Genomic DNA, 17,022 nt, shown 5'->3' on the forward strand with positions numbered 1-17,022 from the left:
ATAGATGTACAAGATACAATTACTTACTTGACAAATTGAACATTCAACACTAAGTATTTACTTCTAAAGCAAACTGGGAATTATCTTCTGATTTTTGTAATTTATAGGTAAGTATTGGGAAATCAGGAATGGAAAGCTAATTTCAGACTCTGACAAAGGTAGAGGTAAATAAATTGTATAACCAGTTCGTACTTTTTTGGAATCGACTTCTATATGAATTATTATTCTAGCAAAAACAGCGAAGCTCATTTTATTATATTTTTTGGCAGCTTTTTACAATTCCTCTTGCATGGAATTATTTCGTTACCACAATTCATTTGGAATCTTAAAGGATTTACATAATCACACCAAAGCGTGTGTAATTAATTGCACCTAATCCTTTCATCGCAAAACAAACAAAAAATGTGGGCAACAATAAGTGAAAAAACCCTCCTAACCCCATTCCTGAAAATGCCGAGTAACCAAGATGTGACGTGGGTGTTTTTGGGTAAAACGTCACTCACTAAGGACATAATAACATAGCGCTCGGTGACGTAGCATTTACGGTCATTGTTGCACGTATAAATATAATAAATGTCCATAAAAGTTCTAAGTTGTATGTAAATATTTGAGAAAGAATATCATCAAAATCCCATTAAAAGTACATTAAACAGAAAGAGGTAAACAATATTATGTTAGCATGTAGGTAAGTACTCGTAGTTTAATTCAACGTAATAAAAAGATCTACCTAATTGATTTGAAATTATGTCAATCTTCTATATTTATTTTTAAATAGGAATAATATCTCCTAATAAAGGCAAGAATACATTGAAAAGACACAATAAGTACATTTTCAAACTAAATAAATAACAAACTGCTACGGAATTGACTAATACTTAAAAATAATGAGGATACAGCCGTGAAAAACTGAGAGCGTTGATATCAGAATTATATTTCATGGGCGTAAAGTGCCAGCCAACTGCCTATAAAACATATAAACAAAAAATGCTCCAAAAATTACTTCTGATCTTTCATTATCAGTAAATTATGCTGGCCAGTTTCCAAAAATTCGATCAAAAAGAGGGTCAACACATCGCTGTATAATCCATCGTAATTCTATGCATATAAATTCGCTTTGACGGGTCAAAAGCTGTATGTCAATTTGCTGTGGCCATCGTGCCTATCTACAAATTACCGCGATAATGCCCAAGAGTGTGTTACGTCACTGAATTATCTCCACAAACCAGCAATATTCTTTGTCCTCGTAATTTCAGTCACCAAGACAGACTGCCATGCCAGTAAATAAATTGCACTCCGTCACAACAGCCATCCACCACGACCTTGATGGTATAAGTAGGTAGGTATACCTACTACGAAAAGAACAGAAGTGTGGGTGAAATGTATAGTGCGCCATACGTTTCTCCCGCACAAGTTGTCATGTGTTAAGGATTATTTTAGACTAAGCTTTGTTTTATTTCGGAATGGTAAGTGGTATTTAATCACAAGACTGATTCCTTACGTGCATACAGGAAACTACGTAGGTTTTCTTTTAAAGTTTCAAGCAACTGTATTGTACGACCCTGTGTGTCGTCTTACATGGATCTTAGCTATATGGTTCATTCCAAAACACAAAACATTAATTTTGTTTTTGAACAGTCAAGTAATTAATTAGTCGACCAAATGCAAAGGCTTATTCTGTAAACCATGTTCAACATGCACAGAGCAGTCCTAAAAAAGATGTAAAAAATAACAAGTACAGTGGACAACATGGACTATAAGATTTTGCTGCAAAACAACCTCTATTACAACTAAATAAGATGCCACGGAGTTTAGGTTGATGTGCCGTCTGTACACGTATGCGAGCCACGCATTATTCGCGTAAAAGCACGGTCCACGGATTAACATGGTCAGTATTAACAAACATAAATCTCGCCCACCTCACCTGAGAGAAAAATTACGAGGCAGAACCATGGAACTTTTAAAAGGGCTTTTAGCGAGCGGGAATGTACCTAAATCAAACGAGGTTTTATTAAATTGTTACCAACCTCATTTCGAAACTCTTCGCATAAAGTATTTTTTAGCACCAGCCAGGGCTAAATGATATTACGCAATACAAAAACAGTTACTTCATGGTTGTGTGTGTAAAAAAAATTAACTAGAGATATTTTCACCTTAATGCAAAAAATGTGAATGCGTAACATCGCTACTTTGTGGATTTATTCACATTGATTAATAATAGCTATACTCGTATACTTAACTCATTTGAATGAAACTGATAGCATTAAAAGGAATGTGACTATTTGTATTTACAATGTCCCGTCGGTGTGCTTCAGCTATGTAGACATCTTTAGTGGCTCATAAAGTCTTATACCAACGACCATTGTTCATAATCAATCAATAGTGCAAACTAAACAGAATGATTTATCGGAAATCATACAACGTTGCATTGTATTGTAGATAACGGAAAATAGATTTCTCCTCCAAACCTGTAAATATTTACCAATGTGTCTGGTTCCTTGCGGAAGATCGATTTCAAATCGACACGATCGAAACATATTCTGACAAATAGGGAACAATAGCGTTTAGATAACAGTGTGCCTACCATGAGTTTACGTTAGGTGTGCTCGCTAGCGACTGCGTAAAAAAATGACATTTAAATGTATGACATATTGTGCAGCGCCCCTAGCGGCTACTTTCAAGAAATAAAATCTTCATAGAATTTTTTGACGTATTCGCTAGCGAGCTCACCTAACGTAAACTCATGGTAGGCACACTGGTACTGACAGTTATTAGGTTTTGTGACTGAGATTGTGCAATCTGAAACTCTAGAATTCACGTCCATTTTTCCAATTTGTATAATCCTGTCTATTGCAATTAAGAACGATTTTGCCCTTTCGTGTTTTTTTACTGTTTTGCGTTGACCGTGTTAAATGTCTACCTACTTAATTTTTCAAACGCGATAAGCTAAAATATTAATAAAAAATATAGATAGAGCCTCTATTAAATAGACTGATGTTTTTCAGTTAAGCACTGAAGCTTGACATAAATTTGGGTTTTCTCCAGATAGGTTTAAAAGCTGAGTTATGTAAAGGGTGTTGTAGTTCGCCTAAGGAATGGCGGCATTAATTTTGCTCGTAACTGCAATCATTTAGAGCCTAAAGTCCTCTTTAAAATTCGTACTCTAGATTTTTATTAAATTTTTTAACGTTTTTGAGTTGGATATGTTGTCAAAATACACAATATTGAATTTTAACTAGAGAGTCATATTAATTAGTCAAGTCAGTCATAGTCATAATCAATCTGACGCAGCGACACAGCATATTTTCCTGTGACAAACCTACCAATATTATAAATGCAAAAGTTTGTGTGGATGTCTGGATGTTTGTTACTCTTTCACGCAAAAACTACAACTTAACTTAACTAACTACAAACTTTACAGTATTATTGTTTAGAACCCAGAATAACATATAGACTATAAATTATGACGATCTGTGACAAACTAAATTTCACGCGGGTGGAGCCGCGAGCAAAAGCTAGTAATGTCATAATCAAACAGTTACTTATTTTGACAGTTAGTTACAATTTTTAAGTGTTAATTACAAAGTTAATTAAATAACGTAGAACTGATTTGATGAAGCTTCTATCTACGCCTATTTAGATAAAATTATATCTTATATGCGTTCTCGTATTTGTTTGGTCTATTGATGCTTTCGACGTAGGTACTTCTGACGAATTTGAGAAAATATTGAGTAATTTACTGCCTTCAGCATTAATTGTTGCGATAACCGATTAGTTAGTCGGTTAAATTCAGACGAACTTAGATTGTTTGCATTCGGTGCGCGTGGACTGAATTTGCACTTTGTTAATTGAAGCAACAACTTTGTGCTTCTGACATGCTTGGATCCTTTGAGATACATTTGACGATTGTCTGCTATCAGTTGGAATGAGTTCTATTTTCTACGCTTGATTGGTTTCTATTCTCGCCCTAAAACTAGATTCCTGCTAAAAATAACTTGCGAATCTTGTTACTTTTTCATTCATTCGTGTATAAATAACTGTGGTGGCAAATCTATTAAGGAAAGTAAATATTCTCTTTCTGGTTAATAGACGCTGTACAAAAGCGATAGTTACCTAAAGTGGTCCATTTCGACCCCCCGGGGATCGATTACTAGCTCAAGGAGCTAACGTGAAAAATGATCTGGGGTGTGGTCTTTGGGACAGAACGGGGACCCACAGTAGTGACCTGGAATATCGATTTCTAAAAATTTAATATTATAATAACATAGATAGAGTGGAACCTCCCTCTCCCTCACAATACAAACGCAGTCACGTACGCAGTTAGTCCACTCAAAACCGAAAACGATGATACTTTGGTCTCTATGTGACAGTTTGGGGACCTCTGTACAATATAGGTCGTGTTTATGTCCTGCGTTGACCGCGTCCTATAAAACTAACGGCTGACCGACGGGCCTTACGCGCATCGTCAGCACTTCACAAGCTGACACCGCACACGTTATATTATGAACTTATTACAAACAATAAACAAGATCTGCCGCGTTGTTTATGGTCAGCCGCCTGTGTTTTGTGTGCCTTATTTGACCCTAAAAGTTTACGGGAGGAATCCCTTAGCGTGCACATGATCTGCCAGTATGGCAGTGCACAGAAATATTGTAGCAAGATTTCTACGCACCTTTTAATTTGTATACCTTTGGGCAACTTACTCACTCTTACCGAATAACATTCTTAATTGTATATGTTCAGGAAAGGCTTAAGATTCTAGGAACTTGGTGTATCAGAGTAAAAGATACTACATTCGCTAGAGCATACAAACAATAAAGTACATATAATAATAAGTACCACAAATTTTGATTCCAGAAGCTTAAAATTTCCTTTTTGTTCTCAATTGAGAGACGTAGCAAAAGGATCCTCCTCCTACATAACGATCCTGAGCACTTCGCAACTTTTTTCGGCCATTCGCATTTTAGCTTTCTGAGATCCTGAAAATCAATAAAATCACCTTCCGAACTACAATATGCCACGAGTTAACCTTGATGTGATCGTCCACATTCACACGATTTACATGTGAAGAAAATGGTAATGCTTTGTTCTCGTTATCGCTTCTATATTGATCCACACAGGAAGTTAATTGGATTGGTATATTGGTTGTCTTGAATCGTGAATGAATGAAATGTAAACTTGTGCATACAATTTGAAACCGTATAGTTATTTACTTTCAAACACATTTTATTTCAATCTGTAGGTACTTTGATAAACCCAGATCTGAAGTCTATTTTGGAATAAATAGTTTGATACGCCATAACCATGGTATTAAAGTCATAACAGTAAAATATTTAAATTATGGTCGCCCTTGATAAATACATATTTTATTGCTGTTATTTATTACTGCGAATATTTATAGTGTACAGGCCGCATCAATTATACATTTCATAGATTTTGTTCGCGTTTTCACCCATGTAGATTTTTATTGCAGAAAAACCTTACGAAGAACATAATTGCATTTACCTACCTACTCTAGTACAATGATTTCAATTTTAAGTACAATGATTTCAGCAAAGGAATAGGTAACATTATATTAAGCCTCTTTTAAAAACTACATTTAACGTTTCAATGCGGTTTAACCTGATACTTGGCTAACCGTGATTTCCGTTCCAAATAAAGTAGATAAAGTTGTACGTGAATTTCCAAGAAAGGTCCACTTTTTCCCTAATAGCAACCTTTTACCGCAAGGATTAATGTTATTTCGCTTTTACTATTATTTATGTCACTCGTGTAGGTACAATGACTAACACACGTTAACAGGAAAATCTATTTTGTCCCATTGTGTCATCTCATACTAATATATTTAAGTAAGTCAAGTCTCCAAACCAGGTATCATAACTCTTTTATGAAAACCAATTCGGTTCGGGACGGCAGATTCAAGCTAGCATTGTTTTGAACAAACAACTCGTAGTAATCTATTTATTAAAATTATATTTACTAGATAGAAGGCGCCCAGCTACAACTAAGTATTATGATTTTATTTAAATGAAAATGAGAGGAAGATTTTTTGCCTTCATATTTTTAGGCGGTAAACAAATAAATTATCTTTCTCGTGACACTTATATCTGAACACCTAAATCACGTAACCATTAGACAGGAAGGAGTATTTCACGTCGTTCCCTTTGAGTCAATCAAAATCGTTCAAGTAAAACTACTTGACGTGATCCGGGAACCGGCTTTCGCAATCTTTCCTTTAATATTTTACCTTTACTGCTATACAGCTTTCCCTTGAGTATGTACTTTTGATGCTGTATGGAACTTTATGGCGGTTATCACACTGCGCCGCGCTCCGCGGAGCGCGGGGCGACAGATTTAATCATTGTATGCAAGTACCTCAGTTTGTATTAGAAAACACGCGCGGCACTTCACACTGACAACGCGTCCGCGTGCATGATTTTTTATATGAAAATCACGCGCTCCGCGGCGGAGCGCGGCGCAGTGTGATAACCGCCTAAGGCAATATGCCAATCGCAATTAATATCAAGATTAATCTGCCGTCGATTTTTAACCGACTTCAAAAAAGAAGATGGTTCTATGTTCGGCAGTATGTTTTTTTTTAGTTTTTTTTTAAGTTTTTTTTTATATCGATTTTTTTATGTCTATTTAAGAAAACTAGATTAGATACATAACGTACTTTTGCTGTGTATACCATAAATAGTTACTAACTTCTTACAAAATATTACTTCTCTATGAATTCAAATTCAAATTCAAATTCAAATTGTTTATTTGCCTACTAAGTGTACATTAAAGGTCTTATCACTAATACATGTGTGCTTATTACTTAGTTACCTAGTTAAGGCATTGCAAAGGTTTGATGGGACAAGCTCTATCACAACTTGTTATCCAAAACAATCTTAATAGATTTTCTCTTTAATCGAAATTCATTGCGATGGTTTTTTCCTCAATACCAGAGTAAACCTATTTTACCCTTTGAAAATGGCTCAGGCCAAAAATATTCATACTCTATTTCCTAGCATTTACTCGTACCTTTCAGGTAGGCAATTTCGTTTGTTGACGCACGATCGTTGTATAAAAACAATCGAGAGTGCCATCTCTGATGGATCAGAGGATTACCACACACATGGCTCGAAGCCACAACCAATTATGTTCAGTCACGATCGTGGTGTAAACAAGAAACACTTACTTAGTTTAAGTAGCGTCGGATTAATAGATATTTACATATTCTTAATTTAGTATTTTTCTTGATTTTGTCTTTAGCTTAGTGTCTGTAATGTTATTTTATTTTTATGTTTGTTTATATGTCAGCAGAGCGCCACGCAGGGCCTCGACTGTTGGGCATCCCCTCTCCGCTCTTTATTATCCTATTAAAGTTTTTAATAATTAGTTTGTTTGGCGGACGCGGTTTGGGTCCCACCCAACAGCCGAGGCCTAGGGAAGGGTACTCGCTGAAAATCAGCGTCGGGACTTTCACATAAGTCCCGAATATCGCTGAGCGGGCGCCTTTTTGGCTCGGGATCTTTACTGGTCTGGCTGGTTTATTTTACTGTTTTTTATTTTATTTTATTTTTTTCTTCTTTATGTACTTTTTTACACTTGTAATTGTCATTTTTTTGTCCCGTGCCAAATAAAGATTTTTTATTATTATTATTATTATTATATTAGATGTTACGCACTATTACATATCAGTTTGGAAGTGAAGTATAAATAAGACATGTCGTAGTGTCAATGTATTGATAGCAACAGACGAGTCATAATGTTTGTTGAAAATCGCGCCTATTTAGATCTACGATTGTGTTAATTAATATGTAAATTAATGATTGTAATGTATTGACTAATTTGCCATAAAAACAGTTCCGACTGAATTAAGGCATCCCAAAGGGTGTCCCAAAAATAGTGTTAAGTCGAAGCCCAGAGGTAGCATCACGTGCTCTACATTTCTGAATGAAACTGATTTATATTTCGTTGCAGGATAATAGACAACGTTGCAGCGTCAATGTTGCGCGTCATGTTGGGAATCATTTACCCCCTGTGTACCTAACCAAGGCTCAAATTCAAGCCCCTCTTCCATTTTCTATTGAAAGATTCACGCAATAAAATGGGCGCTTATTTTTACCTCCGAGCTCAGGTAATAATATAGCGATTCACTCATAACCGATTGACGTGAGCAAATAGACTAGGAAATGTTTCGACGTATTCTATTACAAACAAACAACACATCAAAGAGGGTTAGATAGACCAATATTGGATAATTTGGTTATGTATTTTTGTTGTAACTTATATGATTCATAAAGATAACACAACTTATTTCTTTTTCGGAATGACAGTAAAAATATTACAAATTCAGATTTCATGATTCTAGAGCAATGGGCTATCTACGTGCCTAAAAATACTACAGCGCAGATAACATCGTTCGTTTCAGCCAAATGACGTCCACTGCTGGACAAAGGCTTCCCCCAAAGTTTTCCACAATGAACGGTCCTGCGCTGCCCGCATCCTGGCTCTTTCCGCGACCTTTACCAGATCGTCCTTCCACCTGATAGGGATAATACTAAAGTTCTTTAGCTGTATTTTTGTCACCTCTTAAATGACAATCCCGTCACAAATCTCATCTTAGGCCTATTGATTGACAATACCTCGACTTCTTTTTATGTGGCAGCGAGCGGTGAAGATGACATGCATCTCCATAAATCTGAACCAAGACTTTACGGGTTGTAAAATATTTCGCTTTCAGTTTTCTTCAGGTTCCTCTGCTCTGTTATCACTGTGTATCCTCGTAAAATGACCTTCGACTATAACTAATCTAAGAAAACCCACATACTATCAAATTTTAGTCGGTCCATAGTTTGGTCGACTTCCAATTTGTTTGAGGAATCGGCTGAATACCAAATCGGTGTAATGTGAGCACTTCCATACATGTTCATACAAATCAACAGCCCGTCCAACTATCGGCCAACTAAAAGTCTGTAGTAGCAGACTACGGGTGTCTTGATGTTACTAAAAAGGTTCATGACACTTCAGCTTTTCAGTGACTACTTCCAGGAATTAGAATCAAACGTTTGCAGTATTTCCAGCTTTTTTTGTTCTGCGGCACTTTTGCGATTTTGGTTAAAGTACCTAATAATGTATGTGCTCGCAGTTGATTGAACTTCGGAAGTTCTGAGCTCAAAGGGCTTTGATTGCAGTCTGCTACCAAACGTGAAATGAGGGAGATCCAACAGTAAATAGCTTATTACATACTAGTACAGAACCTTTGAGCCCATTATTCCTTAGCTCCATGCGTTGTCCACACCATTATTTGCAGGCGTTCTCGATTCTGATGGGGCTCGTAATTGAATCTCGTGTAACATAGACCGCAATCGTGGGCCATGTTTCGCACGCGTAACTGTATGTGGTTTCGGAGAAGATTGTTTGCTCGTACATGTTACTAGACAACTGCATAGAATAGAAATTCTGTTGCGCTAAAATCTTAATGCCTTGTGATTCAGAGTAGTTTATGACCACTACCACTCTTTCCGTGAATATCGTAAAAGGTAACTAAGTAAAATACGTGAACATCAAACCTACCCAACCCATCTGATCAGTAGTGTGGGAAATGTAGACCAAATCGTCCACTTGTCACTGGATAGAGTAGGGTTCATGCTCCTGACTAAATGACTTGATGATGATAATAATGATGTTTTACAAAATACACAAAGTTTTTTCAGTATATTTTTAAGGCTTGGTATTTCTGCTAAAGTAGGTATTTCGCGCTGTCAAAATCTGCGCGCGCAATACTTCGCCGAAGACAGCGCGCCAAAGAGCTCTCGCGGCTACACAGTATAGAAATACCAGTTGGTTAGGTTAGGTTGACTTCCTTCCGTTCAAGCGTCACACTCACAGCACTATCTAATACAAATCATATCCAAGTGATACAAATTAAAACAACTTTCAGATTTTTTGGGAATATATTTTAGAATCGAATAAATATAAAATATAACTGCCAAAGTAAACACGGTTCAAAGAGGCGTGGCGTCACCCGACCTTCCGGAATTTTCAAGATTACGTCACCCGACCTATCGTTAGGTCCTCGGGAGCTTGAGCGATTGGAAAAACATTTTATGATCAGTTACTCTTAGTAGCGATTATTTAGAGCTTGGATAATAAATTATAGTTGTTGCAATTCACGAGCTTTCTCCAGTAACACTGATATTATTATACTGTGACTCATCAAAGTCATCATTGTCAAAAATATTGACAAATCGCGAACTGTCACGTCCAAAAAACTGACACGCGTCCGTCCTCCGTAAGCGCCACCGCGCGACTGATTGAGATTGTCCAAGCCGTCATGGACGATTTTTTCCACATTTTTTAACATAGTAACTAAATAAGACGCAATATATATAATTCCATCCGTTAAAAGCCCTCAAGTTATTTCTGAACTTTAGTTTAGTAAAAGATTTAGAATCTCAAATCGCTTATTTTAAAAATAAAACCATAATTAGAAAACGAATAGAGGTAACTTTGGGAATTTATTCTATCGAGTCAACTTCATCAAATCGTGTTTCCATCCGTTAATAGCCCTAGAAAATATCCTCAACTATGCCCAATAAAAATCTTAGCCTTTAATTTTACTGTTTAGTACCTCAAAAATGAAAAATGAAAACCTCATTTTCGCCATTTTCTCTGCTACCCGGCCTTAATGATAGCGGTACATCAGTACCTCTAGTAGGAAAAACTTTCGAGTTCGTTTCGTTGCGTATTCAAAGTGTCATCGAAAAATTTTGTATGAAAAATTAAACAGCGCCCCCTACATTATAGCCGCCCTAGGGGGCGCTGTTTAATTTTTCATACAAAATTTTTCGATGACACTTTGAATACGCAACGAAACGAACTCGAAAGTTTTTCCTACTAGAGGTACTGCTCATCTCGCTCGCTTGCAATTGTTTATTTAAGTATTAATTTATCAATATTTAGGAAACATAGGACAGAAATCAGCAAAGTTTCCACAGTTATAATGTGTTAAACTTATCGACATTGAGCAATATCTCAGCTAGTATCCTGTCTAACAGTACAAGAAGCTTCTTAAGTCTTTATGCATCGACCAGTTGAGGATTTGACCGCACAACTTGCAGCCTTGTAGGTCATGGGGGACCTAAGATTTTCAAACTTAGATTCCACATAGATACTATTTTAGTATATTTTGGAGCGCATATTTTGACCAATTAGAAACTTTTTACATAATAATATATTTTTATCATGGCCATGATTGGTAATTATATTTTATTATCCAAATGTAATGAACAAGTTTGAAATCGTCCTAAAAATAAATTAATGCCTGTTATTTGTATTGGCACTAATTATAGAGCTTACTGATTCATTCATTTGAGCTCCCGTTCCTCATAGAGAGATGTAGGTAAATGCTGATTGATTTACGTAGCGTGTGAAATATAACGCTCCACCACATCATTAAAATGCCCGAAAGTCGATCCATATGTTTTATTCCGCTAAAGGCTGTATAAAGCTGTATTGTACTCGTTTGAGACGGAAGACAGATAAATGAAAAGGTTTCCTACTCGTATCTAATTAATTAATTGCACATTCTTATTTATCTATAACAAACAAAAGATAAAGTCCTATCTAATTCAACGAATGGCAGATTATTTATCTAGGTATCTATTTTCCACGCTATAGCGTTAGTTAAGTTGAAAAATCTATAATACTTTATGCAACAATCAAACACTAAAAAATACCGTATTACATAATTTTTTTATAACTTTTCTGAACTAAAACAATCTATAAGGTTGACAGTCTTACATTTAAATAATAACCTGAACAAAGTGGCTTTGTAGATGGTGATTCTGAGATATTAATGTCTCATACTTTCAGTCGTTTGGGTGTTACAATTAATCTGCCTGGCTTGGGGATAACGTTTAAAGGCTATATTTTAAAGAATATAAATTTTTAGACAGTGAGTAATCTTGAATTAACTTGTGGTTGTTCAAATACTCCTGTTAAACTCTCCTAAAGCAGAAAATATCTTGGGTTTGTGTAAGCAGGGGTTCACCACAATAGTCCAGCGGTCAAAAGGGCGTGCTGAAACCTTTTATTTATTGTCGCCTTAGATCCACCGCAATATTATTATTGAGAAGGTAAAAGTTTGTTCAGATGGATGGATGTTTATTTTACTAATTGACGCAAAAACTATCGGACGAATTTTGGTGAAACTACTATTTCACGACCATTAATATTTGTATTTACATGGCAATCCACAGTTAGAAAGTAGACATAGATCCTATCGCACAATGAATAGAATACGCAGTCACAAATAATTAAAAAAAACTTTACTTTTTTCCAAGAAGAGGTTTATAAGTTTAGTTAATCTTCTGTACACGCTGTATGATGGCACTCTTTTTAACCGATCGTATGCCGAGATTCCAGACAATGCAAAATTAATTGTCTCGTCTTAATTATTGCTTAGGTATACAAGGCATTATAATGTGCGATGTATAAACGTAATAAAATTTATTTATCGACGTGCTCTTTCGCAGAAATGGTTGGTGTCAACGGGTCGACAGTACACCGGCGCACGCTGGTCGGCTGCAAGTGCCGCCTATCCCGAAACAACAGCAAATGTCCCACGTGTGCGTCACTGAAGCAACTAAAGCTCACCGTACCGGAAGTAGAGCACTTCCCGCGCCCGCCGCCCGCCCAGGCGGTCTCAGTGCGTTCGCATTTCTCATACTAAGGCCAGTACCTCTAGCATGAACAACTTTCGTCTTCGAATCGTTTGCGTATTCGATAAAATTCGATACTCAATCTTCGAATTAAACGATAACGTGACAATTTTGATTCACAAATACCACATCTCATACTAAGTTCACTTTTTATTTCGCTATTGTAGTTTTCGTACTAAATCTTTTGATGGCGATTCGAATACGCAAACGATTTGAACTCGAAAGTTTTTCGTGCTAGCCGTACAGGTTGCACCATCTTACTTTAACTTTGACAAACGTCAAAAATCTGTAAAACTCCCTACAAAAAACACCGGTTAGCGTTGTAGTTACGGTCAAAGTTAGGTGATGCAACTCAGCCTAAGAACCGCGCAAAGGATTTTTAGTGTCCTCATTTCACTTCGGAACTATTTCGTGCAAATTTTCCAGGTGAATTGAGTCAACTTTCTACACCCAGGTGAATAAAGTGGAATAAACCTGCGCAAATGCCTTCGTTACCGACACAGTATCACAGGAACCGAGTCTTGAGACTTCACTTGAGTGAAAAAACTGGACTCAAACATTGTTGATACTGATTCATGCTGTAAAAAGCTGAAACATAATGTATTCACTTGTCTGGTGGCTTGTACAATTAGCGTCAAATACTACTTTGGGTGTGTTTACGCTGACAGTATTATACGAGTACAACACAAAAGCGTAAGTATTTTAAACTATTATGTTGCATTTTTACTATAAAATTATCACTTCACGGGATTTATTGCAACAATATCTATTTTAACGGTAAATAAAATATTTATGACTCGTGCAACCGAGCTGAAACGTCGGGAGGGTAAATATTTTATTTACCGTTAAAATAGATATTGTTGCAACAAATCCCGTGAAGAGATAATTTTAAAAGCGTAAGTTTTTGCAGCCTGTAACTTACACGAACTTTATAAGAACGAACGGTTTTAAATTGACGTTGACTTGTTACTTTAGTAGTAAACCTGATTTAGTGCAATATATTTTTAAGTTACCTAACTTAAGTCTAATTTAATATATTGATGAAAAAGACTTCAATGCTACGACTGTAAAAATATTATACTTATTTTATGTTAGAAATCTTAATAATTAGTAGGTAGTTAGTAACGCCGGACTCATTCTGTTAAGAGAAAATAGTTTAGACAATGTATTGAATATTTTTTATTGTTCTTCATATTTATTTTTAGATTAAATTACTGTATTTGTAGGTATCTTTATACATAATTATTGTTCTCAAGTAAGTAATAAATGTAAGCATAATCTTTTATGGAAATAAACTAAAAAGCTAAAACTATTTTTTATTTGGTAGCAGAAAATCCTTAAAATTGTATTAATTTTTATCCCCACCATAAATGGCGAAGAAAATCGGCAAGACTTGGAGCGAGATCAAACGCGAAACTCAAAGCCGAACGCGATGGAGGATTGTTGTGGACACCCTCTGCCCCATCTAGGGAACATAGGACCTTAATGCCCGTATTCACCATCAATCCCTAATTTTTAAGTGACCCCTATGAAAACAAAATTCCTGTTACGTGTTACCATAGGGGTCACTTAAAAATTAGGAATTGATGGTGAAAACAGGCATAAGTCAAGTAAGTCTCAAATGGATATACACTCGACATCAAATAAATCGCACCTCCCGCAAAAAGCACTTTCAAACGTAAGGTTATGCATCCCCACTTCCCACCAATATTGACACCATTTAAAAGACTAGTTCTAAACTTCATTTCTCTAAAGGAAAGGTTTTTACCCCAAAAATGTGTCTTTAGAAAGATCTAGAATCACTTCTTCAAAAAATAGGTAGTTAGGTACGCTTGAGCCAACTTTTATGGGTATAAAACTGTTAAGAACGTTTACGCGAATCGCGGCATTTCAAGGGGCATCATTGGAAATGATTTGCGCGCGGCGTTTTTTAATAGTTTTCAAATGTTTATAGCAAAACAATAACAATAAATTTGTGCATCGTTTCAAAGTAAATATTTTAAAGAAGTGTTATTTTATTATATTAAGCTATTTTTATGTTGAATTAAAGAAGAATAATGGTGTAAAAATCACCTTGATTTTTGGGTATTTCACGTTCTTTGAATTTGTGATTTCTTATTGTAAAATGCTTAAATCTAAAAATTTTCACTAACTATTTGCCTAAGGACCTATGCTATAGGATATAAATGTTTGTTATATCGTTTTCACAGTATTTTTATAAAAAATTCAGCTTGTAAACTGACGCTAAAGTGGAAATTTGAAAACCTGTGTGGGCTTATCTTGATAGAATTCTTAAATACTATACTAATCGAAATATTTTCTCAACTAACTATTTAGACGACGAAATTGCCTAATTATTTTTGCCTATAACATATTTGTAATGTAACTGGTTAGTAAACGTAAACGCTCTTAAGTTGGGATTAATCGCTAACCATCTGTTAAAGAGGACACGTGAGATCATTATTTGGTTTTATAACCATAAAAATTGGTCTAATTGATCCCAGAGGTGAGCCTAAAGTGAGGTCTTTTTTCAAGTCACATTTATGGTATTATGTTAATCATTTATTAAGAAATTAAATGTGTTTTTCTTTAAGGATATTTATTGGACTTTCAAATAACACCAATATTGTTGGGGCACCATGATTGTGTCAGAAGTTCGCGTCGCGGAAGGTGCGATTTATTTGATGTTGAGTATATTATGAGTAGCAGCATTATTAGGAAGATAACTAATCAAATTAAATGATCCCACCAATGTTGTAAATAACACAGACATTTTGAATTAAACTTTGTAATGAATTCATTCTCCCTTTAACTTAATCAGGAACTATGGAAGACAGATTGTTAAATATCAAACTTTTAGTTCATAACATTGTAATTAATGTTTCGTCAACCACAGAAATAACATTGAAAGTGCTGTCAAGCGTAATAATTCAGGCCAACTGCCTTTTTGGAAAATAAACAATAATCAATCATAATTATCTTGAGAGTCGATTGTCCATTAAACTGTCATAATATTCCTGGAATTTTTTTCCCAAAAGGTGACGTCAAGCCGAATTTATCATATTCTGTTTTATTGACGGCCATTAACTGAATCCCAAACCCAGAATAACTTACTGAACTTTCTATTCAGTCATAAAAGCCAGTTTTAGCTTATAGACTCTCTAAGCATGTTAAATCCCTAAAATCCCTTAGGACAACCTTTTTCTTTTAAATTTACGATTTGTGTCCATGTAAGTTTTTTAAGTGTTAAATAAACATTACAGCAACATATTAGGATTTAAAATTGATTATGACAAATTCATGAGTAACCTTTTACAAAGTAAGTAAAAATATTTAAAAAAAAACTAAAATAAGTGCTTATTTCTTTAACAGAGTACACAAAGCGCGATGCAAACAGCTTCTTTACACCGAAGACCTGATTGAAAACTTTACATAAACTATTATCCACACATCGTTCGTGAATTTCCATAAAACCGCAACCTCGGGTGAGCTCCGCAGTAATCGCCCAAGTAATTTCCTATCAGCAGACGAGAGAAAACGGTTTGCATTTTATCTGTGGGAGACGCGTGCAGCGCATATAGGAACTTAGAGTAAGACTTAGAATTTTGTCTTTATAATGTCTAGTAGGTACTTAGAGTTCCTACCTGGGAAAAGGGTTTGTGAAAAACAAAACATTTGAATCGGTTTAAAAAAAAGGACATTTACATACTACAATGACGATTGAAAGTAGTGTTCAATGCGTGTTTAACTTTTTGTATTAGGGACCTGGTGTTGTTAATCACATGAATGTAGAAACTTACAGTAAATCTTGTATGTCCTTAGTCTGCGAGTAAGTACTACTATTGATCCTTTAGATGACTAAGTACAACGCTATTCTATTGAACAAAAGGAACAGCCCTTTAGTGGTCCCATTAGCAATAGCTATTTATTATAAATATCGTCTGACTGCCTTCAATTTAATTGTTCATTGTCCTGTAATTAATGGAACGATTTTCTTCAAATACTTACTTAATTTTCCGTCAATTTAGCGGTATAATTTACGTTGTTTCTTTGTATCGTTGACTAGTGACACAATTTTAGGTAAACTTTGCCTCGTGGCACTTAACAAAAGATCCTTTTCAAAGTCAAATGGCAAGAGAGACCGGGTCACAGGGACCCAGGATCTATATTGCCATCAGGCGCCCCACTTGGGAGTGACAGTCAAATAAAAGTACCTAATATAAGTTGGTTTTGTTTGATGGTACTGTCTCACGACTTCGCGATAAGATTATATTAATTAATATGAAACAAACAGAGTGAAATGATGGAC

The 17,022-nt window shown here is 35.5% G+C and overlaps 1 protein-coding gene across 1 annotated transcript in view; it reads left to right on the forward strand.

Moving 5' to 3' along the window:
* Positions 1-12,724, forward strand: part of LOC114364005 (RYamide receptor-like) — a 33,596-nt gene extending 20,872 nt beyond the window's left edge. The window contains exon 6 of the mRNA XM_028319981.1: positions 12,528-12,724. Coding sequence (XP_028175782.1) covers positions 12,528-12,724 — 197 coding nt within the window. The remainder of the gene's footprint in view (positions 1-12,527) is intronic.
* Positions 12,725-17,022: the final 4,298 nt, after the last annotated feature.

The sequence above is a fragment of the Ostrinia furnacalis genome, unplaced genomic scaffold, assembly GCF_004193835.3.
Source record: "Ostrinia furnacalis isolate ACB-3 unplaced genomic scaffold, ASM419383v2 OfSCF7340, whole genome shotgun sequence".
NCBI lineage: Eukaryota > Metazoa > Arthropoda > Insecta > Lepidoptera > Crambidae > Ostrinia > Ostrinia furnacalis.